Source organism: Adiantum capillus-veneris, chromosome 24, assembly GCF_014529385.1.
Source record: "Adiantum capillus-veneris isolate H3 chromosome 24, ASM1452938v2, whole genome shotgun sequence".
Lineage (NCBI taxonomy): Eukaryota > Viridiplantae > Streptophyta > Polypodiopsida > Polypodiales > Pteridaceae > Adiantum > Adiantum capillus-veneris.
Genome location: NC_140954.1, coordinates 4,682,107 through 4,709,012, shown reverse-complemented (window position 1 = coordinate 4,709,012; position 26,906 = coordinate 4,682,107). Strand labels below are relative to the sequence as shown.

The 26,906-nt window shown below is 48.3% G+C and overlaps 1 protein-coding gene across 1 annotated transcript in view; it reads right to left on the bottom strand.

Annotated features, from left to right (window-relative positions):
- LOC147425867 (4/1 protein short form protein) overlaps window positions 1-26,906 on the bottom strand; it is a 120,604-nt gene that overhangs the window by 55,348 nt on the left and 38,350 nt on the right. Inside the window, exon 3 of the mRNA XM_086498443.1 lies at window positions 11,502-11,557. Within this exon, the coding sequence (XP_086354569.1) occupies window positions 11,502-11,557 (56 nt within the window). The remainder of the gene's footprint in view (window positions 1-11,501; window positions 11,558-26,906) is intronic.

Below are 26,906 nucleotides of genomic sequence, written 5' to 3'. Positions count from 1 at the left end.
GGAAGGTGGCTCCTTGGATGAGATTCGACAGTGCTGCCCCATCACCATCCTCAACTCATGTAGCAAGGCTACAGTGTCACTTCACAGGACAAACAGACAGTTGGACAGTTAGTTACAGTTGGTCTGGTTCACACTGGATGGACCCTTTGGGCTGGGGAGTGACACGTGGCAGGGTACCAACGGTGGTCTAGTGGACATCGTGGCCAGGTCACCACCACCACTCAGTTTGGAGATAGACTTAGCTGACTGGACATTTATGAGTCGTTGGTGGCTCTTTATGGTTGTACATATGAGTAGTCGTTTTGGGCCAGTTGCATTATCTTGTACGTAGTCGTCTAGAGTGAATCTATGCACAGAGCATTTCTTCACCATCCCTGCACATCTGAGCCTCGATACCCCCAATGTACCTGTGAGTCCTGGGCTGGAGCTGAGTGTGTTGCCACGCCAGAGTCTGTATCAGTCTTTGAGATAGTCGAGTCATATGTTCTAGTCTGCTGTTGTGTCTTTGTGAGCTCTGTTGATATCTATTGTTACTTTTCTGTTCTGTTTGTTTGAGTAAGATTGTCACGCACATTGCACTGAGGTGCAAATCTTGAAGCTAGTTAGGTTTATCTAGCTTCGCCGACCTTGCCTTGCACTGTTCTCCTATAGCCTCTAGCCTGGTCCCAACTGTTCCCCTCTCGCCTGGTCCAACTGGTCTAGTCCTCTCTCGCCCTGGTCCAACCTGTCCTCGTCCCTGTCTAGACCTCCACGACCCTGGTCTAGTCCTCCTCGTCCCTGGTCCAGCCTGGTCTAGTCACTTGCCTGGTCTAGTAGAGTCTAGACCAGTCTTCAGCTAGTTCAAGGTATTCTTGCCCGAAGGTTGGTTGGATTGGTTGTCACTGCATGACACATACAAGGCGGTCAGTCGAGCGTCAAAGCGCACTACTGAGCCCTCTGAAGTACTATAACAGAAGACGACCTTTGGTACCGAGTAGAAGTCCATCAACCTCATCACCTATCCCTCCACATACATCACCCATTCCTTCATCCGCTTCCACATCTTCGAGATTTCCTTCTCCAGTAAAGCTCTCTTCTATTCTGCTACAGGCTCAGCAAGGGGCCATGGAGCCGTTGGCTAGCGTTTTGGCTAAGGTAAACATCAAGTTCCCTACATTCAAAGGACTCTCTTCAGAAGATGCTGACGACCATGCAAGGAGGTTTGTATCTCTCTGTAGGAGTCGTGGTCTTAACAGGGAAGATGCTTACTTGGTACTCTTTCCATCCACCTTGGATGGCTTAGCAGACAAATGGTACAGCCAGTTTGCAGAGAACCATTTTGCAACTTGGGCAGCCTTAAGGCAACAGTTCTGTGCAGCTTTCACGCCCGGTGACTACCAGGAGAAGGTGTTGGATGAGTTAGCCAACATGGTGCTCCAGCCAGAGGAGACTTTTGCAGAGCTTATGACTACGACCAAGTCTCTGGTTGCCAAGCTTCCTTAGCAACCCGGTGAATTCATGGTGAAGAAGTGGGTGGAGAAGGCGCTTCCCAAAACTTCTCAACAAAAACTCCGAGAGAGTCTCCAGCCCGACGCCACTTTGGAGTTCATCCAAGCTACTACTAGGATAGAGGAGGCTAGGAAGTTGTTCAACAACTCCCCCCACATAGAGACCTCCTCTGTGTTTCCGGAAAGTCCTGCTGATCCATTGACTTCTTTACTGAGAGAACTTGAAGCCCTAAAACTACAACGTGCTCTTCAAGAGGAGAAAAATATCTCTCTTCGCCAGGAGAAACCCCCACATCTTGAGGCTTTGGATCAAATCAAGAGAGAGCTAGAAGAGCTTCGGTCTCAACAAGAGACTAAGGCTATGGTATGGTGCAGCTCGTGTCGCTCTCCAGGGCATCCTCCACAGGACTGTCCCCTTCGGGCTTATTGCCACTTCTGCGAAAAATCTGGGCACGAAGACAAGGATTGCTATTATATCAAGGGGTTGCGGAAAATACAACAAAGTCTAGGTCCTTCTCTCCAACAAGGGCTAGCACCTGCATCAAACATGGTCTCACCCTATGGCCATTAGAACCCGTTGCCACCTCTGCTGACAACACCTCCTATGCAGCAAGGTATGCACAATAACTTTAAATCTCCCATCTTTTATCATGCTAGTACTCCTTCAGTTCCCGAAAGCTTCTACACGTCAGCCTCCGGTCCCATGCAGCAAGGGCAGAGACCACCTCGCCCCTCAAATAGGCCAATTTTGTGCTACAAGTGCGGGGAGTATGGACACTATCAGAGCAAATGTCCCTTACCAGAAGGGTCCCCTCCTTGCCGACATTGCCCTGAAGCTAAGGATCACTATAGTAAGGATTGCCCAAAACATTGACCGTCCACATCTGCAAGCACAAGCCAGAACCAGCAGGAGTTTACATTTCCATCACAGTAAGCTCCATTCCACAGGCACCGCCTTCCACTCTTGTAGTTTCCTCTCAAGAAGGGTTGAAGCAAGTGGAAGAGCCGGCTGGGGTGCTCACACGGGCACAGAGAGCTGCTCTTGGCCTCAGCCTCCCTAGTGGTCCAATCTTTCCATCTCCTGTCACACAAATGAGTCAACCTCCAGTAGTAGCTGACAAACCAGCAGGTAGTGTCAAGAGCCAGCCTACCTCGCTTCTATCAGATATTGATGGTGCTTTCATCGAAGCAGTAGAGGACTTGCAAAAGCTTAACATACCAAAGCAAGCTCTAATAAAAGGAAACAAGCCCACAGCAGAGTCTATCTTAAAAAACACTTTTCAACAAGTGTCACTGTACGACATGCTTCAACTTGATGCAAATTTTAGAACTGACACCCTTTCCATCATCCAATCTCTGTACCCTGGTGCAGGGCCTAGTGGCGGGCACCTACCTGTGCAGCCCTTGGAGTCCTACATGATTTCATATCCAGCTGCTCCCCTCACCGACTATAAAATTCCTCGTCTCATTGTGTCTATTCTTGGGCATCAATTCTCAGGCGTCATAGTGGATGGTGAATCTGGGATCAATCTGATGCCAGAATTTACTATGTTGGCCTTAGGCCTGTAGCCTACCCCCCCTGCTCCATTCACTGTTACATTGGCAGACCAAAGGACAGTCTACCTTGTGGGCATAGTAGAGAAGGTGCCTCTGATGATACAAGACTTCGCATTTAGCTTGGATTTTGTGGTGGTCAGTCTTCCTCAGGTGGAAGGAGGATTTCCTTTGCTGATTGGTCGACCATGGTTGAGGCATACTAAGGCACTTCATGATTGGGGCAACGACGCCATGTGGATACATACTCCTGGCTCCCCCATGCAACCAATTCGGCTCGAAGGAGGTATGGATCCAGTGGTTCATCACAGCTCATTGTCAGTACAGTCCAACCCCGACCCTGAGCAGCCCATCCCCCCTGACGGGTATGACGACGACCTGCTGCAGTGGTTGGAAGCTACCGCCTTGATGCCATGCTATATGGTCTCTATTCAAAACTCACATGTGCCGGTAACACTCTCTCTTCCAACTCCTCAGGCGGACACAGATGTCACAAATCCTACACTAGACAGTAGTCCTACAACAGACAGTGGACCAGTCCAAGCAAGATTCAGATGATCCTCCTATGGAAGCCCTCGGCCTCGGGGAACCTATCACACATCACCGAAGGGGGAAAAAATCTCCTCTGCATGAACTCGCCAATGATTCCCCCCTTCCTCTAACATCTCCCAGGTCGGATGCCCCGCCCACTCTAAAGCACCCGGCTATGTCTGTGTCTGAAGATTTATCTTTCGATGAGCTTCCGCCTGGATGGTTACAAGAAGAGTATGCGGAATTTCCAATCGATCAAACGCCAGCACATGATTTCTCGAAGCTCCAAGAGGCAGCTCATGTTTCAACTTCTGAAGTACCCTCCACAGTTACACCTCCTGACCCTGTCAAAAAAGTCAACCTGGGTGACCCTGACAACCCTCAGCACGTCCTCTTAGCAGCTTGGTTATGGGAGCATCCCGCATTACTCAATCAGGTAGTCTCTTTAATACACTCTTTTAAAGATGTTTTTGCTTGGTCCTACAAGGATTTCGAGGGGATCCCACCAAAATTGGGTGTCCACACTATACCTCTTGTGGAAGGGGCTAAGCCTGTAAGAGGCCGAGCTTACAAGCTTAACCCGAAGTATGCCGAGGCGGTCAAGTCAAAGTTGGAAAAAATGCAACAGGCAGGGATCATTGTACCTATGGAGCACTCTGAGTGGTTATCACCCATGGTGATAGCGCCTAAGAAGCAGTCCAACAAAATCCGTGTGTGCGTAGATTACCGTGCTTTGAATAAGGTAGCTATCCCAGATGGTTTCCCAACACCTTTCACTGAGCGTGTGCTCGAAGATGTAGCAGGGCATGTATTGTACAGTTTCATGGATGGGTTTAGTGGATACAATCAGTTGGGCATCCATCCAGGTGATCAGCTGAAAACGGCCTTTGTGACTCCCTGGGGTATTTTTATCTACACTAGAATGTCTTTTGGGTTGAAAAACGCTCCACCTTCTTTCAATCGAGCGGTGTATCTCATCTTTTGTCCTCTGCTTACGGATCATCTTCGCATCTTCATGGACGATTTTTCGACCTTCTCAGGTGCTCAATGTTCAACCCCAGTGGAAAATTTAGAGGAACACCTCGCTCAGCTCTCTGCTGTCTTCCTCGGGTGCAAGAGAGGCACGGCTAAAACTCAATCCTAACAAATGTCACTTTTTGGTCACTAAAGGCACACTTCTAGACCATGTGGTGTCTGCCAAAGGTTTAGCACCAGACCGAGAGAAGATCGTGGCAATCTTGAAGTTACCACCTCCTATCAATCCGAAAGGTGTTCAGAGATTTGTAGGCCACACAGGATATCATCGTAGGTTCATACGGATGTATGCACAGGTGGCTCAACCATTGACCCGACTGACTAGTGCTACAGTACCCTTTCAATGGTCAAAACCTGAGGCTGAAGCATTTGAATACCTCAAAAAGCACCTCACTGAAGCACCTATTTTAGTATCTCCAGATTGGTCTCTTCCTTTTCATGTGCATACGGATGCCAGTCAGCTGGCTGTGGGGGCTGTGCTGACTCAGCCTAGTAAAGAGTACAACCTGGATCGCCCTGTTCACTATGCAAGTCGCCTACTCACCAAAGGACAGCGCAACTACAGCACCACAGAAAGAGAAGGTTTGGCTATGGTGTATTCTTTACAAAAGTTTCGTCATTACTTGTTAGGGGTTCACTTCACTATCATCACGGATCATCATGCGCTACGCTATCTTCTAAATAAATCCCAAGTTGCAGGACGAGTGTGGAGATGGCTACTCATATTCCAGGAGTTCGACTTCGAAGTAGTTCTTAGTCCAGGCAAGCGGCACGTCATGGCCGACCATCTCTCTCGCATACACACAGGTGAGCCCAATACTGGGGTTGATGATGATTTTCCTGACAATCATCTTTTTAAGGTGGACACAACCCCAGAATGGTATGGAGATGTGTTACATCTGCTCTCTACTGGCCTATATCCTGAGAATGCTTCTCCCTTGCAAAAAAGAAGACTCTTGTTGAAATCTAGACCATTCTCTTTGATTGGTGGACAGCTCTATAAATCAGAGCCAGATGGTGTGCTGCGAAGGTGCGTCTCCCCTCATGAGGTAGACCACATTCTAGAGGATGCACACAGTGGTCCTACAAGTGGCCACTATCCAGGTCACATCACGGCACAAAAAATCTTACGAACGGGCTTGTGGTGGCCCTATATATTTCGAGATGCTATTGCTCATGTCAAGATTTGTGATGTCTGCCAGCGATGTGCGCCTAAGCCTAGCAAGCAATCAAATCGCCCTCTCCAGGTATCTATGGCGTGGTTGCCCTTTGAGAGATGGGGTTTGGACTTTGTTGGTCCAGTTACTCCATCTGCTCAACCAGGCAATCGTAAGTATCTCTTGGTAGCAACAGATTATGCAACGAAATGGGCCGAAGTGGTGGCTACCATCGACTGCACAGCCGCCACTGTCGCAAGATTTTTGTATGAAAATATTTTTTGCAAGTTTGGGTGCCCTCTGGAAGTCACCGGTGATCGAGGTAGTCATTTTGTCAACGACTTGATCTCCACTCTCCTCACGAATTACAAGATTTTTCATCGCAAATCTTGCTCTTACTATCCTAGAGCAAATGGGCAGGCTAGAAGCACTAACAAAGTGCTAATCGCGCTTCTTAAGAAAGCTTGTCATCTGCATCCAACCTCTTGGGCTCAAGCTATCCTCGGCACAATTTGGGCTTATCGCACCTCCTTCAAGGCAACCACTAACTACACCCCATTCCAGCTAGCTTTTGGCTTAGAGGCAATTGCACCATATGAGTTCAATCCAGGTTCAGCAAGAGTGGGAAGCGTTCGTGTCACAGCTGGGAGTGCTTCAGCAAACCTCTCGCGACTCTCAATGTTAGAAGAAAGCAGGAGATTAGCTTCACATGCTCTCCAAGCGGAGCAGATTCGTCGCAAAGCGTGGCATGATCGCCATCTTCGAAGGACGAAAATAATGCAGGGCTCGTTGGTGCTACTCTATCAAGCTAAGTATCTGAAGAAAGCTAAGAAGTTGATCCCAGCCTGGCAAGGGCCCTTCAGAGTACAGGAGATTTTGCCACAGGGGGCTGTCCAGTTAGTCACTTTGGAAGGCATTCCTTTGCCACTGGTAAATGGCTCCAGAATCAAGTGCTATTACTCCTCTGAGTAAAGGGTCTGCAACTATTCCGCCATCTGTAGGTTCTATGTCCCATCTCTCTCCTCCCCACTATCTTTCCATCAGAACGGGTGTTCTGTTACTGTCTCAGTTTCTGCTATGTCTGTAACTTTCCGCCTTTCCTATAAGATATCTTTTCTCCACTAAGTCTTGGTAATTGGGTATTGTCGTGAACTTCTACAATCCAATCACTCCTCCTCTAATTGTTTCTATCCTCAGTGTTATTTGCCGTTAAGTACTAAGGTCTTTCTAGTTCGGGAGTCTCCAAAAGTTGTGGTTTTGTTCACTTTGAACAAGTGGAATCTGCTTAGATGGCGATTGAGACAGGGAACAATATGTAATCAAAAACTTGATGAGGCTCACAATGCAATAATGTCTATGAATGGAATATGGCAGAGTTTATGTCAAAAAAAAAAAACTTTTAATCCCATTAGCAGCAGAAAACCTTTGGTTCCATTAGCAGTGTAGCTAGTATTCTAGCTGCAGGAAGGGGCCATTAGAGTTCTGTACTTTTGTGCTCCAAAACTTGCTTGCGAACCTAAACTTGTCTTCTGTTTGTATCTGCCCACTGCGTCCTTCTCTTCCGGTTATCTGCACCCTTACTCTCTCCCTGTATTTTTGAAATTGAAAACAGCACGATATCAAGTTGAGACACATTTTTCCCGAATACTGCGCAGGCGTGATACATGCGTGATACAAAGAGAGAGAGAGAGAGAGTCTGAGAGAGAGAGAGAACCGGCATTTTTGAAATTGAAAACGACACGATATTAAGCTGAGAAGGAAATTTTAGAAAATTAAGTTTATTTTTCGGGTTTTTACACTATTTTTCTCTATTTGGGGGCAGAATATCTCCATTTCCCCTTGCCCTCAACTGGCATTTTTGAAATTGAAAACGGCACGCTATAAAGCTGGGACACATTTTTCCCGAAAACTGGGCCTGTGTGATAGAGAGAGAGAGAGAGAGAGAGAGAGAGAGAGAGAGAGAGAGAGAGAGAGAGAGAGAGTCTCAGAGAGAGAGAGAACCCGCATTTTTGAAATTGACAACGGCACAATATTAAGCTGAGAAGGAAATTTTAGAAAATTAAGTTTATTTTTTGGGTTTTTGCACTATTTTTCTCTATTTGGGGGCAGAATATCTCCTTTTCCCCTTGCCCTCAACCGGCATTTTTGAAATTGAAAACGGCACGATATTAAGCTGAGACATTTTTTCCCAAACACTGCGCAGGCGTGATAGAGAGAGAGAGAGAGAGAGAGAGAGAGAGAGAGAGAGAGAGAGAGAGAGAGAGAGAGAGAGAGAGAGAGAGAGAGAGAGAGAGAGAGAGAACCGGCATTTTTGAAATTGAAAACGGCACGATATTAAGCTGAGAAGAAAATTTTAGAAAATTAAGTTTATTTTTTGGGTTTTTACACTATTTTTCTCTATTTGGGGGACAGAATATCTCCTTCTCCCCTTGCCCTCAACCGGCATTTTTGAAATTGAAAACGGCACGATATTAAGCTGAGACACATTTTTCCCGAACACTGGGCCTGTGTGATAGAGAGAGAGAGAGAGAGAGAGAGAGAGAGAGAGAGAGAGAGAGAGAGAGAGAGATAGATAGATAGTTCTATTATCGTCCTGGGAGGTCAAATATGGCCTATGGGACCAAATGAACATGTCACGTGGTGTGAGTGGAGTTCATAAGTGACTCTCGATGCTCAAAAATGGCTGAAATGAGCGTCGCAATAGAGAGTCCACATCGTGGTTGGGAGAGGAAGGTATGTAGGGAGAGATCATGGCTGAATATATGGTGAAAAGAGGACCTAATGTGGTCAAAAGCTGAGCACTCAAGTAGTGTGTGGTACTCACTCTCTTGCGCTTGACGAGGGCATAAGGTGCAAAGTCTATGACACTCCTCGCCAGTGCCCCAACGTCCTGTCTCGCAACGTAGAGAATGGGAGCTAAGACGAATGGAGGCAATGGTGCGGATCGCACTCAACGGGATGGGCTCAAGGATGTAGGAATGGGTTCGGTTACCTCGTTCCGAGAAGAAGAGAGATTTGTAGTTTGGGGCAACGTGTGTGGTGTAATGGCTGAAGCGAGAACCTCCGGATTTCTCCCAAGCCGTGATACATTGGCGTTGTAAGAAGGCCTCATTAACTTGGGAGTCGATCGACGCATCCTTGACCAAGTGACATGCATCCCATCTTCCAAACCATTTCTTGATATCAAGCATCCACCCCGAGCTTAGTATTTTGCTCTTGCATGTCTTTTGAACCATTTGACTTGCTTCATATGCGATTCTAGGAAGTCGATGCAAAGGGCTACGTTGTGTCTTACACATGTACTCCACAACCCTTTGCACGCCCAAGACCTCAATGGGAAGCAATCCGGACTCAAGAAGTAAGAGCATGTAGGGTGTTTGTGTCTTGACTTGGAGAAAGTTGGTGAGAAAACGCTTTTGGACATTCTCAAACTCTTTCGAAGTAGACTTCCCGATGCTTCCACCCCACACCTCCACTCCATAAAGAAGCACCGGTGTCACCAATGTGTCAAAGAGGTACTTTTTGAGAGCCCAACACTTGATCTCTCCTGCATTGCACATGTTCTCAAATGCATAATAGGCCCTCTTTCCAGCTTCCAAACGACGCATTGCACAATCCTTCCATTTATGATTGGATGGAACCTCAAGGACAAGGTACTTGAAGTGATCTACCACTTCAAGTTTCTCATTGTTATATACAATGCATGGATTTTCATCATTGAGGGTCTTTACAAGCATAACCTTGGTTATGGATCCATTCACGATCAACCCGCTATGTACTTGGGAAGTTTATCGTCAGAGGACTTCTTCCAGGAGAGGAGCCCTGGAAGAAGTTCTTGCTTCAGCGGCTTAGTGCTAGGGTGCCTCAGGCTGGAGGCCCCTGGCGACCCTCGACTAGATGGATCTTCACACAGATGCGCAGAGTTTGCTTGAGCAGGAGATTGGAGGACCGCTTCGCTGTGAGTCTGCTCTGACCTTGGGAGCAACTGTGGAGAGGTTTGGAGCAGCGTCAGCCTACTTGCAGGGAGGAGCGCCTGAGACAGCCCCTTGTTTGGAACCCCATGGTTAGCACTCAGAGAGGCCACTTGGTTGGTAGTCAGCCTCATGTTTCCTGGGGTCCCATGGCAGAGGGTCCCGCACGCACTTTAGGTGACTGGCTACAGTTTTCAGGCTTGTCAGAGGAGCTTCAGGGCATTTAGCCTACAGAGCATGAGAGGGGTGCAGAGCATGTGTCAGGACATCTCAGAGGCAGTACCAACTGAGTGGCTCACACCTCTCGAGTCGGCAGCGCCTAGATGGATGGGGGCCTTCACGCGACTGGAGGTTCTCATCTCAGTTCGGGCTTGCTTAGAGACTATACCCTCCATTTTTTATTCGAGCTACAGGGTGAGGGACGCTTACACCAAGTTGTAGTAGAGGCCCCACAGGTGGCAAGTGCTGTTTTCAGAGGATCCGAGTGGTAGGCATCTGTGGGAGACTGTGGGCTTGGGAGAGCTGTCCACTGGCACGAGTACAGTGGGATCCTGGAGAGTGGCTTTGGAGGGACCCTTTCTCCTCAACAGACCATCCTGGTGTCCCTTTCTTTCAGTACATTGTTCGACTAGGACGTCACATACTGGCAGCGCAGAGAGAGGCTCGTCCTGCTGCAGCACCTCATTGGCAGGAGGAGAGTCTCACAGCTGAGTTCCTGGCAGCTTTTTGGGAGAGGTTGTGGAACTCCAGACAGCCAAGGCGGGCTGGTTGCACACCGAGCTACAGCAGTTGGAAGCTGGCTTGTACATAGTGGTCTCTCGGCCGCATGTGCAGCTTGTGACCATCTTGTGGAGAGGCAGCATCATTGCCTTTGGGACAGTCCTTTGGCACAGTAGGTGTGGCTTCGTGTTCTTCGGCTGATGCCAACTCTTTCTACAGCTCGGCAGTACACTTGGGGGACAGCTGCTTGGTCCACTCTCACAGGCCCAGCACTTCAGTTTGAGCTATCCTCCACCAGCAGGATGATAGTGATGCAGGGGGGTCGACCTACACTCCGGCCTGCTACAGAGCTTGCTCCACAGGAGTGATGCAGTGAGAGAGAGGAGTCTTGGGAGCTCATCAGCGACCTGACACTCTGGTGCATCTGGCGGGCTCACTGCTTCCACATCTTCGAGGCTCGCCCTGTACCACTAGCAGAGACTGTTCGGGATCTTTGGCTAGAGCTGATCCATACTCTCAGAGGACAGTTCGAGAGACTCCAGGGCAGCTCCGACCGCATGAAGGAGCGCAGAGAGGCTTTCCTGCGACTCTGGCGTCCTCGGCCTTTTTTCACCACGGTCCAGGGTGTGCTCAGATCCCACTACCGTCCACCTGTGTGGCTTTTCCCTCCTCCCATCTCTTGATTTAGCCTCATTGTACATATATTGTTTTTTCATTGGGAGAGTCTCCCCATCATGATTGTTGTAGCCCTCTATTGTAGAGGTGGTTGTAGCCCTATGGGCAGTTTCATTAACTAACAGAAGGATCTTTTTCTCGGGAAAAAAAAAATCAAGTTTTGATGACATCCCTGTTGCTTGCCAAAAAAATCCTTGCAAAAGACAGTGCATGACAACACTAGAATGCATGGCAAGCTATCGCAGCTTTTTCATCTATTGCAATCATAATGAACTGTGTCAATGCACCCCTCACATGGCTAAGATGCAAGCAGCTTGACTCGCCACAAGGACTTATGATGCAGACATACACTGCAAAAAATTAGCACTGACCTGTTGTACCATTTTGCTGAAAGTCTCCCCTTGTGCCTTTGACAGTCGATGGCTTTCTATCATAAGTCCACAAAACAAAGTTTCAGTCAAATGAAACCCAAAAGTAATTTGTTGCATCTAATGTTTGACTGCTGTTTGAGGACATTTGTAGAACTTTGACCATGCAATTTATCAATGGTTGACCAAATGCAATACACATCAGTAAGTTCACAGTTCACATACGATCCTATCGTTGAGAGGTAATGATTTGTAAACCGTCCAAACATAACAAATAGTGTAGGCATGAATCCAGGCACATGAGCATTCTGACAGAAAGTGAGCTCCTTAAGGCTTCTTACTCTAATAAAAAACCTCTTTTTGAAATTATTCAAGAGGTCTCACAAAACTACCAAACAATAAAGCATTCTTTACTCTTCTGCTCTATTTATTGATGTTTGCTTCTCTACTTGTGTGTGCGCGTGCGCATGCATCCCTATTTTGTGGCTTGCCTCAAGATGCACAAGTGTGTAATATTTGGCAACCGTTGCACATCAAAAGCCATAGATACAGACTTTGCCATTCAGAAGCAATTCAAACCTGCACTCGGACTTGTTATCTCATCATTATAAAATTGTAATCTCACTGACACATTTTTATTCCAATTTTTTGGGAAGGGCGTGCGCAAAAGGGCCTGCCACTGGGGATAGGGTTTGTTGCATTTTTTGGGGGGGCACCTTGACAAGGCTCCAAAAACAAAATGTGGCCATCTTGTTCTGACATATTTTTATATTGGACCTTTTTCCGCCATTTCAGATCTAAAATTGAGTTGCATGTGGCCGTTCTTTACCTCCCTTCATAATTTTATAAGCCCCCATCCTTTACTTTTAGGGTTTTCTATGAATAATTGTACTCGTGTTGATAACTCATCCATTTTATCTTTGTAAGAGCCATCGGTTTCTTGAAGGAATGAAGAGCAGCAAACGGACAGAGAAGACAAACAGTGATAGAGAAATGAAGTGAAATATTCATTTACGTTTGCACGAGGCCTGTCACAAGTTGCTGACATGGCATGGTTGGGCCCTCAAGGAACCCCCTGCTAGAAGACACGCCCTGCAAGTGGACCAAAACTCGATAAACCCTAAATTGGCGAAAATGATGCTGATGTCACATGCTGCCGCAAATCACAGAAATCTGCTGATGTGGCAGGTTTCCATATTGCCAGCTTTTGGGCAGGTGTTTGCACAAGTGTTTTAGAGTGCCAGCTTTTTGGGCAATTGATGTTAGAACCTGATGCTTTTCAAGGGCTCTGTTTTTAGGCCCATGTACTCTTTATAATAAAAACATGCCCTGGGGCCACTCTCAGACACAGAAGATGTGAGAGCTCGCGGAGAGTTGGACCCTCAGGAGTTGTACCTTTGTGATTGGCAATAAAGAAAGAAATACCGAAAGGGGCGCCTGTCTTTACTGCATCTGGAAGTGGAACTCCACCATTTTATTTCGACTCTCCTCTTCTCTCTCTTTTTCTATTCAAGTTCAGCTTGTTGTAGTTTTTGGTAGTGTGTTGCCATTCATTTCTCGCTTGGTTCTCCACGCCTGTTACTGTCTGGTGCAGCGGAATTGAAATAGTGAAGATCTAGGTTTCACACTTTCACAGATTGGAGAGGGAGAGAAATGATGAAATGAAATGATATATTAACGTCTTCAAAAGGCCAAAATGTATATATACTCAGATGAATCCAGGATAAGCCCAGATTCACCCTTGAAGGAAAGTGCAAGGTATAGACCTATGGTAGTCACCCAAATGACCTATGAGACCAAGCTGTTACAGCGTAGTGAATCTGATACCATGTCTAGAATCAAAAGGAACTGAAACAAAAAATACAACTACTACAAGCTGGAACTGTATGGATGTGCCAGCTAATACAAAAGGTGCCCAGTACAAATGTGTAGTAAATTGAGAGAAGGGAGTTGGGGGGGGGGGGGGGGGGGGGGGGGGGGGGGGGGGGGGGGGCAGGGGGGTGGGAGGGATATGGTAGAGATCCATCCTCATCTGCACTCTGGACGTCGAGAAAGTATGGCTCAAATCCTCTATTGTAGTCTCCGTCGATACTGTGTAGCTCCTCTCCTCAATCGCGGTCGTCTAGATCTCCCTAGCTCCAATGCTCGGTCTATGAGAATGCCAGTAGTGGTAGTATGAGTGCGGGCAGAGCTTTGCAATGGTGGCTGCTCCTCTGGGTGTCCAATATCTAGTGTAAAGAAATCTGTAATCTGTCTCTGGGACTCTCTCTCTCCAGCTCTCCTCAGTAAAGTGTCTCTATGCCTGTGTAACTCAAGTAGATACAGTCCAAGACGTCTCTGATCCTCATAACTCACGACCCTAGATAGAGGCCCAAAACCCTCTCTGAATAGACAATGAAAACAGCCTCGTATCTCATAGTACACTGTGCAATGACATATGTAATGTAACTCTGTCTCTCCTGTACCGACTCTATCCATGTCCTCCTCGTGTCCAGCTGGGTCAGATCCTGACAAATGAGTCTAGTAATCTCTACCCATGTCAGAGACATCAAGGGTGCCTGTAGAGAGTACTGAAAAGGAGGCAGACAGTCCATGGTGAATCCATGTGTCTGAAACCATGACATCATCTGTGCATACCAGCATGATGTATTCCCCTGTAGAGGTAACTGTCTGGAGGACTCTAGGGCCAACCTGGCATATCTATCTCTAGTAGTATCCCATAGGCTGTGTACAAAGGCGACTGATCTAGTAAGCAGCTCAATCTCCATAGGGGGGGCAGCTAACTCCCCTCGAATGATATCATGCGGTACGGAGGCCTTGGCTCTAATCAACCGAGAGATCATAGATACCAAGGGACTCTCCATATGTCTCCAACCATCCTGGCCTACAGAAGGTCCCCAAACCTGCACCCCATATAGCATAGTAGAGGCAACCAAAGTATCAAAGAGCCATAACTTTGCCCTAGGTTCTTGAAACTGAACCTGCGAACACATCCTCTCCAATCCTCCCAAAGCCGCATAAGCTCTAGTCAGTCTAGTCTCTGCTGCTCTTCTCAAAGAAAATCTCACCGCTCGGCCAAGTAAAGACTACCCCCAAGTAAGTGTATATACATTTGTATAATCCACAATCTTCTGACCATATGTGAAAGTAGGTGCTGATCTCCTCTGCAAAACTGTGTAGTGCATCCAAATGTCATTGCATACCCTCTGGTGAGTCAGATATCAGCACAATATCATCAGCGTATAACAACAATGGGATCCACGCCCCTGCCGGTTGGGCACCTCTGTCACCCTCTCTGTCAATGTAATCAGACACCTCATCAACATACATACCAAATAGAGTAGGAGACAATGGGCAGCCCTGTTTCATCCCAATAGTAGAGTGAACTAAATCAAATACCCCTTCCAGAGTGCGTACATGTCCCATCACTGATCTGTACAAAGCCATAATCCCCCAAATCAACTCTATGGGCACCCCCATCTCCTGCACATCAATCGAGCTCTCGGTACCATGTCAAATGCTTTGCAGAAATCCACAAAGATACAATAAATCCATCTCCCATGTGACCTGCCCTCCTCAATGATGGCTCTGAGTGTCAGAATATGATCAAAAGTGGAGAAACCCCTCCTGAAACCGGCTTGACCCTTTGCTCGTACACCCTCACCCTCTGCCCAATTACTCAAGTGTTGCTCAAGAATGGATGCATACAACCGTACCAATGTGTGTCCAACCATAATAGTGCAGTAGTTCCCAGGATCTGTAGGATCACTTGCCTTGAAGATAGACACAATAGTAGACAACCTTCAAGTCTCAGGTAAACCCCTCACACATGGCACCACCTCACACATGGCACGATTGAACAACACTGCAAGAACCTCCATCAACATATCCCTAGCATGTATAAATTACTCCGCTACTAGACCGTCATGATCATATGTCCTCTCGGTCCTCATCCTGTCAATGGCCCTCTGTACCATCCCAGTGGTAAAGAAGGTGCTCGTAGCTGGGCATGGCTCTGTAGGGTCTGAAAGGGGTTCCTGTCCAGGAACCGTATATAACGATGTCACATATTGGCCCCACACAACACGTGAGGTAATCACTGGGAGAGGGGAGTGCTCATTAAAGTGTCGCCATGCTTGTCCTGAGTCCCTACTCAAGAACATCTGATATAAGTCTCGCTCCATCTGAGCCAGATAAGCTCGCTTCTTCCGTCGCACAAGGCGCTGGGAAGCAATCCGAGATTGTCTGTAAGTGATGACTCCTAAAAGAAGATCCCTCTGAAGCTTGGCTCTCATCTCTCTACACTCCTCATCATACCAACTATTATGGGGCATGCTCCTAGAATGTCGTCTCTTGCCCGGCTGAGTGTGTGGGTATGCCACTGATGCAGCACCATGCAGTGTCTCAGTCAGTAGAGTGGTGCACTCCTCCACTGAGAGGCCTGTACCAGTTGTGCCTTCCCATAGACGGTCCCAAATCTCCTCTGTATAAACGGAATCAGTCTCTAGTGTAAATGTATAACGGGTGTGTGACCTGCCTCCTGATGTCTGGGCTGTACTATACTGAAATAAAACGGATAGTGGAGAGAGAGAGAGAGAGAGAGAGAGAGAGAGAGAGAGAGAGAAATGAAATGAAATGAAATGTAACATTAACGTCTTCAAAAGGCCAAAATGACCTATGAGACCAAAAGGATACATGTGGTGAATCTAATACCAGGTCTCGGTACAAAAAGTACAAAGAACTGAAACGAAAATAGTGGCTAGAGAGAGAGAGAGAGAGAAGAAGAAGAAGAAGAAGAAGAAGAAGAGGATTTTAACGTCGTAGGAAGCTATCCCAAGAGACCTCACATATCTATCTGACGAGAGTTGAACTCTAGACCTGTTATTCAAGAGGGAAATGGCATAACCAATCTACCACACTTGGGTGATATAAAGTTTACACCATCTTCCTCTTTTATTAACACACTCACACACACACACACGAGAAGAAGAGGATTTTAACGTCGTAGGAAACTATCCCAAGAGACCTCAAAGACCTATCCGACGAGAGTTGAACTCAAGACCTCAAAGATCTATCCGACCAGAGTTGAAGTCAAGAGGGAAATGGCATAACCAATCTACCACACTTGGGTGATAGAAAGGTTATACCGTGTTCCTCTTTTTATTAACACACTTACACACACACACACACACACACACACACACACGCACACGCACACACGAGAAGAAGAGGATTTCAACGTCGTAGGAAACTATCCCAAGAGACCTCAAAGATCTATCCAATGAGAGTTGAAGTCAAGACCTGTTATTCAAGAGGTAAATGGCATAACCAATCTACCATACTTGGGTGATAGAAAGGTTATACCGTTTTCCTCTTTTTATTAACATACTCACACACCCACACACACACACACAAGAAGAGGATTTTTGTAGAAAACTATCCCGACAAGAGTTGAACTCAAGACCTCTTATTCAAGAGGGAAATGGCATAAGCAATCTAGACACTTAGGTAATAGAAAGGTTATACCATTTTCCTCTTTTTATTAACACACTCACACACTTTTTTTTTTTTGTAAATCAATTTGATTTAACTATCTGTGGGAAACCTCAAAGAGAGGAAAACCCACCAAAAAGATGTACAAGGAAAGGAACAAAGAGTGTTCGGCTGTGTAAAATATCTAAAAGCATTCATAAGAAAGCTGATGTATCGTTGCCGTGATATCACCAACTTCCAAGGCAAACCGCAAAGACTGCCGAAGGGAAATCTTGAAGAAAGGTAGAGGATCCGTATGAATGGCGATGGAACATATAGCCATTACGCAGTCGCCACAGGCTCCAGTATGCCCAAAATCTGACCCACATGAAGAAGGCTGCAAAGCACTGCAACGCCGGCGAGAAGATACAAAAAATCCAAAACCGCTTATGGAAGACCGTCGTGGGAAAACGTAGCTGCATACACGCAGAAACCCGACAAAGGAATTCTCGAGTGACACAGCAATCCCACAAGAGGTGACAAACATCCTCCTCGGTAGACAAGCAACAGGCACATGATGAAGAGCGGATACGGCGCATCCTAAGAAAGGTACCCACTGGGAGCACACCAAGCAAACACCGCCAAAGAAACAAACGCTCTTTCTGTTCTATGCGGAGGCAATGAGCAGGTTTTTGGTGTCGCAACAGGTTGGTCTACGGGGCTTACCACTCCCTATTCCGGGAGATGAGCTACTAGACGCTGAGTTTGCCGACGACTCAGCCTTGTACTTAGATGGCCAGGAGGCCAACCTCCACAGGTGTGAGCAGGCTCTGGAGACCTTCTGTTGTGCATCGGGCGCACTGATCAACTGGAGAAAGACTGTGGCTTTCTCGGTTGGTAGTGCTCCTGTGCCAAATTGGATGCCAGGAGAGGGTTTCAGGTGGATCCCCCAGGGACTGCAGTTCGGTACTTGGGCTGTTAGATTGGTTTGAACTTGTCTCCCGAGCAACAGATTGCTCCCCTTCTCCTGTCTATCAGGAGAAAGTTGTTACACTGGAGCTCAGCAGGACTTTCTTTGGCTGGCAGAGTAGTAGTTGCCAACCAGGTGTTGTTGGCGACTATATGGTACATCACTTCCTGCTGGATCTTCTCGAGTTCTTGTATCAGCCAGGTAGAGAGGCTGATCAGGAACTTCCTTTGGTCAGGACGTGATACTCAGATAGCCCGAGGCGAAGGTGGCTTGGCAGGTCATCACTCTTCCTTGTTCACAGGGAGGGCTTGGGATCATTGATCCAGCACAGCAGAGCAGAGCCCTTCTTGGGAAGTTCATCGTCAGAGGACTTGTTCCAGGTGAGGAGCCCTGGAAGGAGTTCTTGCTACAGCGGCTACGTGCTAGGGTGCCTCAGGCAGGAGGCCCTTGGCAGCCTTCGACCAAATGGATCTTTACAGAGATGCGCAGAGTTGGTCTGAGCAGGAGACTGGAGGACCACTTCGCTGTGAGTCTGCTTCGATCTTGGGAGCACTTGCGGCGTGGCCTGGAGCAGAGACAGTCTATGTGCACGGAGGAGCGCCTACGGCAGTCCTTCGTCTGGAACCCCATGCTTAGCACTCAGAGAGGCCACTTGGTTGGTAGTAGGCCTCATGTTTCCTGGGGTCCCATGGCAGCACGTCCAGCGCGCTCTTTAGGTGACTGGCTAGAGTTCACAGGTTTGTCAGAGGAGGTCCAGGGCCTTCAATTACAGGGCATGAGAGGGGTGCAGAGCATGTGCCAGGACATCTCAGAGTCAGTTCCAGCTGAGTGGCTCACGTCCCTCGAGCCAGTAGCACCCCGGTGGATGGGAGCCTTCACACGACTGGAGGTTCTCATCTCAGTCAGGGCCTACTCAGAGACTGTCCTAGCTCTTTTCTTTGAGCTTCAGGGTGGGGGACGCCTTCAGCGAGTTGCAGTAGAGGCCCCGCAGGTAGCAGTGTTGTTTTCAAAGGATCCGAGTAGTGGGCATCTATGGGAGGACCGTTGTCATAGACCCTGACCCAGCAGCTCTTGAGACTGGACACTGGAGGTTGTGGGCTTGGGGAGTGTTGTCCACTAGCACGAGTACAGTGGGATCCTGGTGAGTGGCTATGGAGGGATCCCTTCTCTTCTGCAGACCACCCAAGAGTCTCGTTCTTTCAGTACACTGTTCGACTGGGACGTCATATATTAGCAGCACAAAGAGAGGCCCGGCCCGCTGCAGCACCTCATTGGCAGGAGGAGGGGCTCACAGCTGAGTCCTTGGCAGTTTTTTGGGAGAGGTTGTGGGACTCCAGACAGCCGAGGCGAGTCACCTTGTTTCAATGGTTGGTCGCACACAGAGCTACAACAGTCGGGAGCTGGCTAGTGCATAGTGGTCTCTCGGCCGCATGTGCAGCTTGTGACCACCTTGTGGAGAGTCAGCGTCACTGTCTTTGGGACTGTCCCTCGGCCCAGCAGGTGTGGCTACGAGTTCTTCGGCTCATGCCTGCTCTCTCCACGGCTCGACAGTACACTTGGGGAGCAACGGCTTGGTCCACCCTCTCAGGCCCGGCACTTCAGTTTGAGCTATCTTCCACCAGCAGGATGATAGTGATGCAGGAGGGGCGACCTACACCCCAGCCTGCTTACGCTTACTCCATAGGAGTGGTGCAATGAGAGAGAGGAGTGTTGGGAGCTCATCAGTGGCCTGGCACTCCGGTTCATCTGGCGGGCCCGCTGCTTCCGCATCTTTGAGACTCGCCCCGTGCCACCAGCAGAGACTGTTCATGACTTCTGGCTAGAGCTGATCCACACTCTCAGAGGACAGTTCGAGGGACTACAGGGCAGCTCCAACCGCATGCGGGAGCGCAGAGAGGCTTTCCTTAGACTCTGGCATCATGGGCCTTTCTACACCATGGTCCAGGGTGTACTCCGATGGCACTACCGACCACCTGTGTGGCTTTTCCCTCCCCCCATTTCTTGATTTAGCCCCATTGTACATATGCTGGTTTTTTCATTGGGAGAGTCTCCCACCATGGTTGTTGTAGCCCTCTCTTGAAGAGGTGGTTGTAGCCCTATGGGCAGTTTCAGTAACTAATAAAGGATCTTTTTCTCGGAAAAAAAAAGTAACTTTGTCCTTGTCTTTGAAGGAATCAAAAGAGAAAGTTACAATTACCGTTGGCCGTCTTGAGCTTACCCTTGTTGTGCTTCATCTCTTGGAGTTGAGCCAAGCGCATCGCTTCTTGCAATGTCATTGGATCACTGTCTTCCACGTCAAACTTGATCGAGTCGTCCAATCCAAAGAGAAAGGCCTCCAACCATTCCTCATCCGATTTCCTCAATTGTCCACCTAACTGAGACACACGGTTAGCATACGACATCACAGGTTTAGCTTGTTGAGACAAAATCCTCCTTCAATCGCTTCAAGTATTGTCGAGGTAAGAAGCGAGCCTTTGAATCCTCCGCACTCTGTCAAAACCTTTTTCCTCAAAGGCTGTGTAACACACAACATCGTTTTCCGCATCAAATAGCCGTCTCGTATGGAATATCTTGCAATTGTCTCTCCACTCTGTACCCGATGAAAGATATCTGCAAAATCAGGATCTGTGGCGTACTGATCTACCATATCCTCAAAGCTTCGATGATGTATCGCGGAAATAGCCAAAACCAAGGGCTTTCTAGACAACGCATTTGCCACTAAATTCTTCTATCCCTAAACATGTACTATTTGGAAATGAAACTGCAACAGATAAATATCAAAAGCTCTTTCTCATAAATATGTGCAACCCGTTGAGGAAGTGAAAATGTCGTGCTCTCATAAGCTATGACATGGCCTTCTTGCATAAAGACTGCTCCCAAACTGCGACCACATGCATCGCAGTAAACGTCAAAGGGCTTTGCAAGTCTGACAAAGCCAATACTAGTCCGGTTGTCAACTTTTCCCTGATAATCTAAAAGATTGCAATCTCTGACTATCCCCAAGTAAAAGAAACCCCTTTCTGAATCAACACATGCAAAGAAGAAGCTATCTCTGCAAATTTTCGAATGAACCGCCGATAATAGGAGCGGAAACCTAAAAAGCTTCGAACTTCATGAGCATTCTTCAAATCGGGCCAATCACAAATGGTCTCAACTTTGCCCGGGTCCATCTTTACACTTTCACTGAGACGATGTGTCCCAGAAAGTGTATCTCTCGCAAGAAAAACTCGCTCTTTTTCGCATTTCCAACCAGTTTATGTTGCCGCAGTGTCTGGAAAATTTGTAACAGATGGTGTTTGTGCTCTTTCTTACTCTTAGAGAAGACGATGATGTTGTCAAAGAAAGTGCCCATAAATGATCGGTACTCTCTAAAAATCCTATCCATCATGCGGTTGAATGTCACTGAAGATGTAAGGCCAAATGCCATCACCAAATATTCGTACAAACCAAAAGTCGTCTTGAGAGCTATCTTGTAGATGTCTCCAGGAGCAATTCGGATATATGATAACCACTCTTCGGATCAATTCAGCTAAAGCAAGTAGAACCCTGAAGTCTATTGAGTTTATCATAAATCCTCGGATTGGGAAATCTGTTCTGGTTCATTATTTCTTCATTTTGGGTTGGGCTAACTCGGTAAGGTGGCCGGTTCGGTGGTGTACTATCGAGAATCAAATCAATCGTATGATCTTTCGGACGTGCAGGAGGTACCTGTCCTAATAAGCCTTCAGGGAAACAGTCAGCCTGAGCTTGCACAATTCTTGTCGTTCTTTGTCGAGGTCAGACATATTTGACCTTTAATCATCATTCAGTTCTTTTTTTGTTTTGTTTTCGGAGTCCGGTAGGGCACACCCGGCCGCTCCCCTCATACACCAAAAAAGTATACAAGAAGAACGACCAGGACTATGCACCCAGAAACCGAAGGCAGACGTTTTTGTCAGTAGTTTCCTCTGGACTACGAGAGGTTAGAATTATCTACACTCTTAGGGCCATGACTAATCCCTTGAGAGACCCATTTCCCCAACTTGGTTTGGGAGTGACAGCGACCAAGTACCTCTTTTAGAAGCCCAGGTACTACCGGACTTGCTTCGGTCTTCCCTTTGGAGTTGCCTCCTCCAGGTAACTTATCGCTCACCTCACTAAACTGCCTTTGAAACCCGACGGTTTTCCCCTAGGAAATGCCATACCTGCTTGGAAGGGCGTCGGCTCATAGGTGGCGTCCGCTGAGGTTGGTGGTGTCTCCCTTTTGCACCTCCCAACCCCTTTTAGGTGAATTTGACCCCCCCCCCCCGGGGGGGAATGGCACTTGGGCGCTCTTGTAACTCATCTGGCTTCACTTGGGGAGAATTACGTCATTTCCCCCGGAAGGGATCGGATTCAAAATAACAGCATAGGAAGGGGAGCATTATCTCCCCATCCGCCTATGCAGAGCACCCAAATACCGGGGTACAACTTCACCGAGGAACTTCGCCACACAAGCACATGCCCTGCGGTTCCGTCCCTCGAGTGCCGATCACGGCGTACCCAGAAGGGCATCCGCTTCTCGCGAGCCTCCCCACCAAGGAGGATAACGGTCCTTTCTTCGGGGTCCAGTGAAGGGTCGATTACGTTGAAGGTGGAGTTGAATCAGTCCAACCACCTCCCCCTAGATTCATCAACCGCCGAACAGTTCATAAGGAAATGCGAAAGCGAACGACCCTCTAACTGGGAGCACAACATGCAAATGCTGTGTCCGCGCATGTAGCTATCCGCCAGTTTGAGCCCACCTATTCTCGCGAGAGCCGGCATTCTCTCCTCCTTCCTATTCACTATAGTGCTCCTATTGAGCTGCAGCACGTATCCACGTGTTTGTTCAAAGCCAGCCTCCTTATAGGGCTCCAACGCCAGGCACGAATGCCTCTCGTCCCACTTGTCCCATGTGTGGTAGCAAACTGAGCTAAAGTCAGCCGCTAGGATATACTTATTCATCCAGTTCTGGGTTCTTGTCGTCCAAGTCCACTTCTTGAACGGTTGGTTCTTAGGCTTCTTGTTTACCAAGGAGCCTATCCAGGTAGATGAAACCAAGCGGTACTTGTCAAAAGCCCTTGCTCGTTGTCCCCCACAAAAGGCAGGTATGGGTGGTATCTTAAACTTGTGATGGAGAGTTGCTGTCCCTACAGAGGTTGACCTTGCTCCCTTTCTGAGTAGCATTCGCATCACGATGGCGACAAGGCGCTGCAGAGAGTGAAGGACACGCTGATCATGGACCCCCATAATTTCCGCGCCATAACAAATCACTGGATATACGCACGCCTTAAAAACAGTCAGTCGAGACCATATAGGGATGACTCGGTTCGCTAGTAGGTGCTGACATGCGAATAGACTTTTCCTCCCCTTGTCCGCTCGCTCCTTGACGATGCGTTCAATGGAAAAGGTCGAGTCTACGTCGATGCCAAGGTACTTGTACGTTTCACCCACTGCAACCATCTCACCACCCAGAATAAAGATCCTCATAGAGAGATCCTGCAGGTCTCCGTGGAACACCGTGACCATGCATTTGTCAATTCCAAAGGTCGTGCCCCAGGTCTTTGCCCATTCACTTACCTTGTCAAGGCTCGTTTGTAGGCTTTCAGGAGAGTCAGCAAGTAGAACCAGGTCCTCAACAAAAAGGAGTCCTTTAATTCTTTTGAGGAGGTTAGGTACTTCCAGGCCCCATGTTTCCCCATCTGCGTCTAAAATATCGTTAATGTTAAAATTGAATAGACAGGGCGATCCCGGGCATCCTTGGCGGACTCCCCGCTGCACCGGAATCGAATCCGACAGTTGTTCCATGTGCCGGACTTTAATAGAGGTGGACCTGTAGAGCGCTTGGAAAAATCTAAGTGCTAGACCTTGCAGGCCAGCCGCAGCGAGCTTTAGGAACAACACCTCGTGCAGTACTATGTCGTACGCCTTCTTGAAACCAATGTAGGCCGCATAGGTTGGTTTCCCATCCTTATGACGGAGTTTCACGATCTCCTTCAGACACGCGACCTGCCCTATGCATTCCTCATTAGTACGGAATCCTGCTTGGCCGGGATTGAAGAAGTTCCTCTTTTCAAGTATCTTAGTGATCCGCCTAATCACGACAGTAGTGAGGACTTTTATGGCAACGGAGATTAACACGATCCCGTGATAGTTATCAGTGTTGGTCAAATCGCCCTTCTTGGGGATTGACACAATCACTGCGTCGCTAGCGCCGGCCGGGATGTCTCTAGTGTCGTAAATGCCCTCAATCATGTGCAAGTATGCCTTGCCCATCTCCGATAGTGGCTTACGCGTATCCGACCTAAGCCCCTTATCTTTCACAAGCAGCTTAAAGAATTCGGGTGGTAAACCATCGCCACCCGCTACCTTGTGCCTCTTCAACCGTCGACAGGCCTCCCGTACTTCATACCAGTTCAACGGGTCACACTTCAGGCATACCAAGCCAGATGTGCACGTGTTTGTCATACCATGCAAGCCGATCCTTGCTGGTACCGTCCATATCCGCGAATACCTTGGAGTAGTGACCCTCCCATACCTCTCTGGTTCCATTACTAGCTCCCCATTTGCGTTCAAAGGTTGATTGGCAATAGTTCCTTGCCCCTTCCCAACTATTTTCTTGAGGTGGGTAAAGAATTTCTTCATTTGACCCTCCCTGAGGAGCTCATTCCCTTTTTCCACAAAGCGCTCGAAGGATCTTTGGTTACTGTCACGGACAGCGGCCTTCGCACGAAGTGCTATTGCTTCTACTCTCTAACCGCTTGCCGGCCAGCCCCAGTGTTCGCAAACTTGTTCCTCACCTTATTCCAGGCTTTCCGGCGCGCATTAATGAGTTTCCGAGCCCGAGGTTCAAGTCGACAACCTGACCTTGGCCTCAGCGGGGGCTTCGTGGAAAGAGCTCCTGCCTCTTTGGCAATTGATGTAGCAACGGAAACAAACTTGTCATAGCACTGTTGGGTCGCACGTCCGTCCTCATGCTCGAGGTGCAGCAGAGTATTCCATCGATTGTCATCGAGGAACAACCTGCAATTCACATCCATCTTACATGCGTCCAATTTGGGTACGGACGGCAAAGTAGCTTTGGTTGCTACTCCCGAATCCACAGAATGTAGGTGGCACACTAGTGGCCAATGGTCTGACAAGTCTATCCCCCTCTGTACTGTATTGTTGAGAAGTTGTCTCGCGGCGGACTCGTTCAAGATAAAGTGATCGATGTCCGACTTTCCCTTCCCCCACTTGGAATGGTATGTGAGGTTCGAGCCTCGAACCTTTAAGCTCTCGAATCCTCTTCCGCATCTCAGTAGCCACTTCTTCAGTGCCCCCGATTTCATGTTGAAGTCACCTCCAACAATTACCGGTAGGTTTTTGTTCGAGATGGCCCCCAACGTTCGGGCGAGGGTCTTCAAAGCAACTGTCCTGGCTTCACCCAATTGGCGCTGCGGAATGTACACATTTCCATGAATCCAAGCCCCTAAACCTTTGGAAAAAAATTGTATGAAAATCTGATTCGGGGAAGAGAAGTTGAGCTCAAAGGGCCTGAGCTCAATTGCGACTAGAGACGCCATTCCACGTTGTCCTGGTTTTGCGGTGCCTAGGGCATTGAAGACCACGTGCCCGGGGAGTCTAAGAGGCCAACATCCTTGGAACATTCGGGGTTTCTTGCACCCCGACAATGTTCCATTTCCCGGTTCCCATCAATGATCCAAGCTCGCTCCATTTGTTTTTGAGTCCGTTAACATTGAAGGTGGTTACCTTAACGTGGTTGACGGACTGCTCCCCAGCGGCGGAGGTGAAACTTGGTCTACGGGCCCAGTCTCGGTATGGTCTCGACAATCTGCATCTCCATCTGCTGAAGCGTTGTCCTGCATCTAGCTTACCTACGAGCGCTTCAGCTGTGCTAAGAGAGTGGGTATAGAGATCAAAGCGTACCCTCCTACATTGCAAGCTGGTAACTTTTCTAACTTTGATCACACTAGCTCCCACTCTCGCAATCTCCAACTGCCTCCAAAAGCTGTGGACACTATGATTGTCCACTCCCCATACACATGCTAAACCAAATTCACCAAAGGCTACTCCACATTTCAACGATGCTAGTGTCAGACGTGTCATGCACACTCTTTCCATTTGCCTGATGTCACTGGCTCGGGCCTCGCAGGGTGGTCTATCCACCCCAAGCGTGGGGGGTCCAATCCCCCCACTCGAGGCAGCATCAACGAAGGCTAAGGTAAATTCCCCCACCCCATGCAGTGATTCGATCCCCTTGCTTGAGGTGCTTCACAAGGTAAAATCCCCCACCCCGCAGGGTGGTCTATCCACCCGAGGCGCAGAGGGTCCAATCCCCTGCTCGAGGTGCTTCGCAAGGTAATAGCTGACTCACCTGATTGTTCCCGGGGTTCGTGCCTCCCGGGTACCCTACCTGATCGCCTCTAAGGTTCGTTCCTCCCAGTGGGCATTGTCCGTGTTTGCCGCTGGACGTTCTTTCCAGTAGAGGTGTACAATGTGCTCATAGCACTCACTGAACACAAGTTCGTCATCGCTTTGAGAGTATAGTAAGCTTTGAGAGTATAGCTAGCTTTGAGAATAGTTGAGAAATTTGGAGAATTTGAAAGAATGAGCGCTAGAAAGCAAGAGCGTTTATATATATGGTTGTACTTTTCATTAAGGGCCCCTGAATACTCTCTCCCACGGGGCCTGGGAGAGAGACCACTTGCTTCCCATCCCCTCGTGGTGCAGGGGTGGGCGCCAATTATTTCCCCTCATCCCCGGCACAAGGGGAGGTTTACACAACATACCCCACTTCCGCACTTCAAAAAGTGGAGTTTGGATCTCACCATGGAGTAAGTCCTTTTAATTTTTATGGTTCATGATACACGCCCCTTTCGCACTCGATTGGGGGGTATTGCTCGAGACTCATCCCTTCGCAGCTCGAGGGGAGCCACCACTCCTTTCTCCCCCCCCCCCCCCCC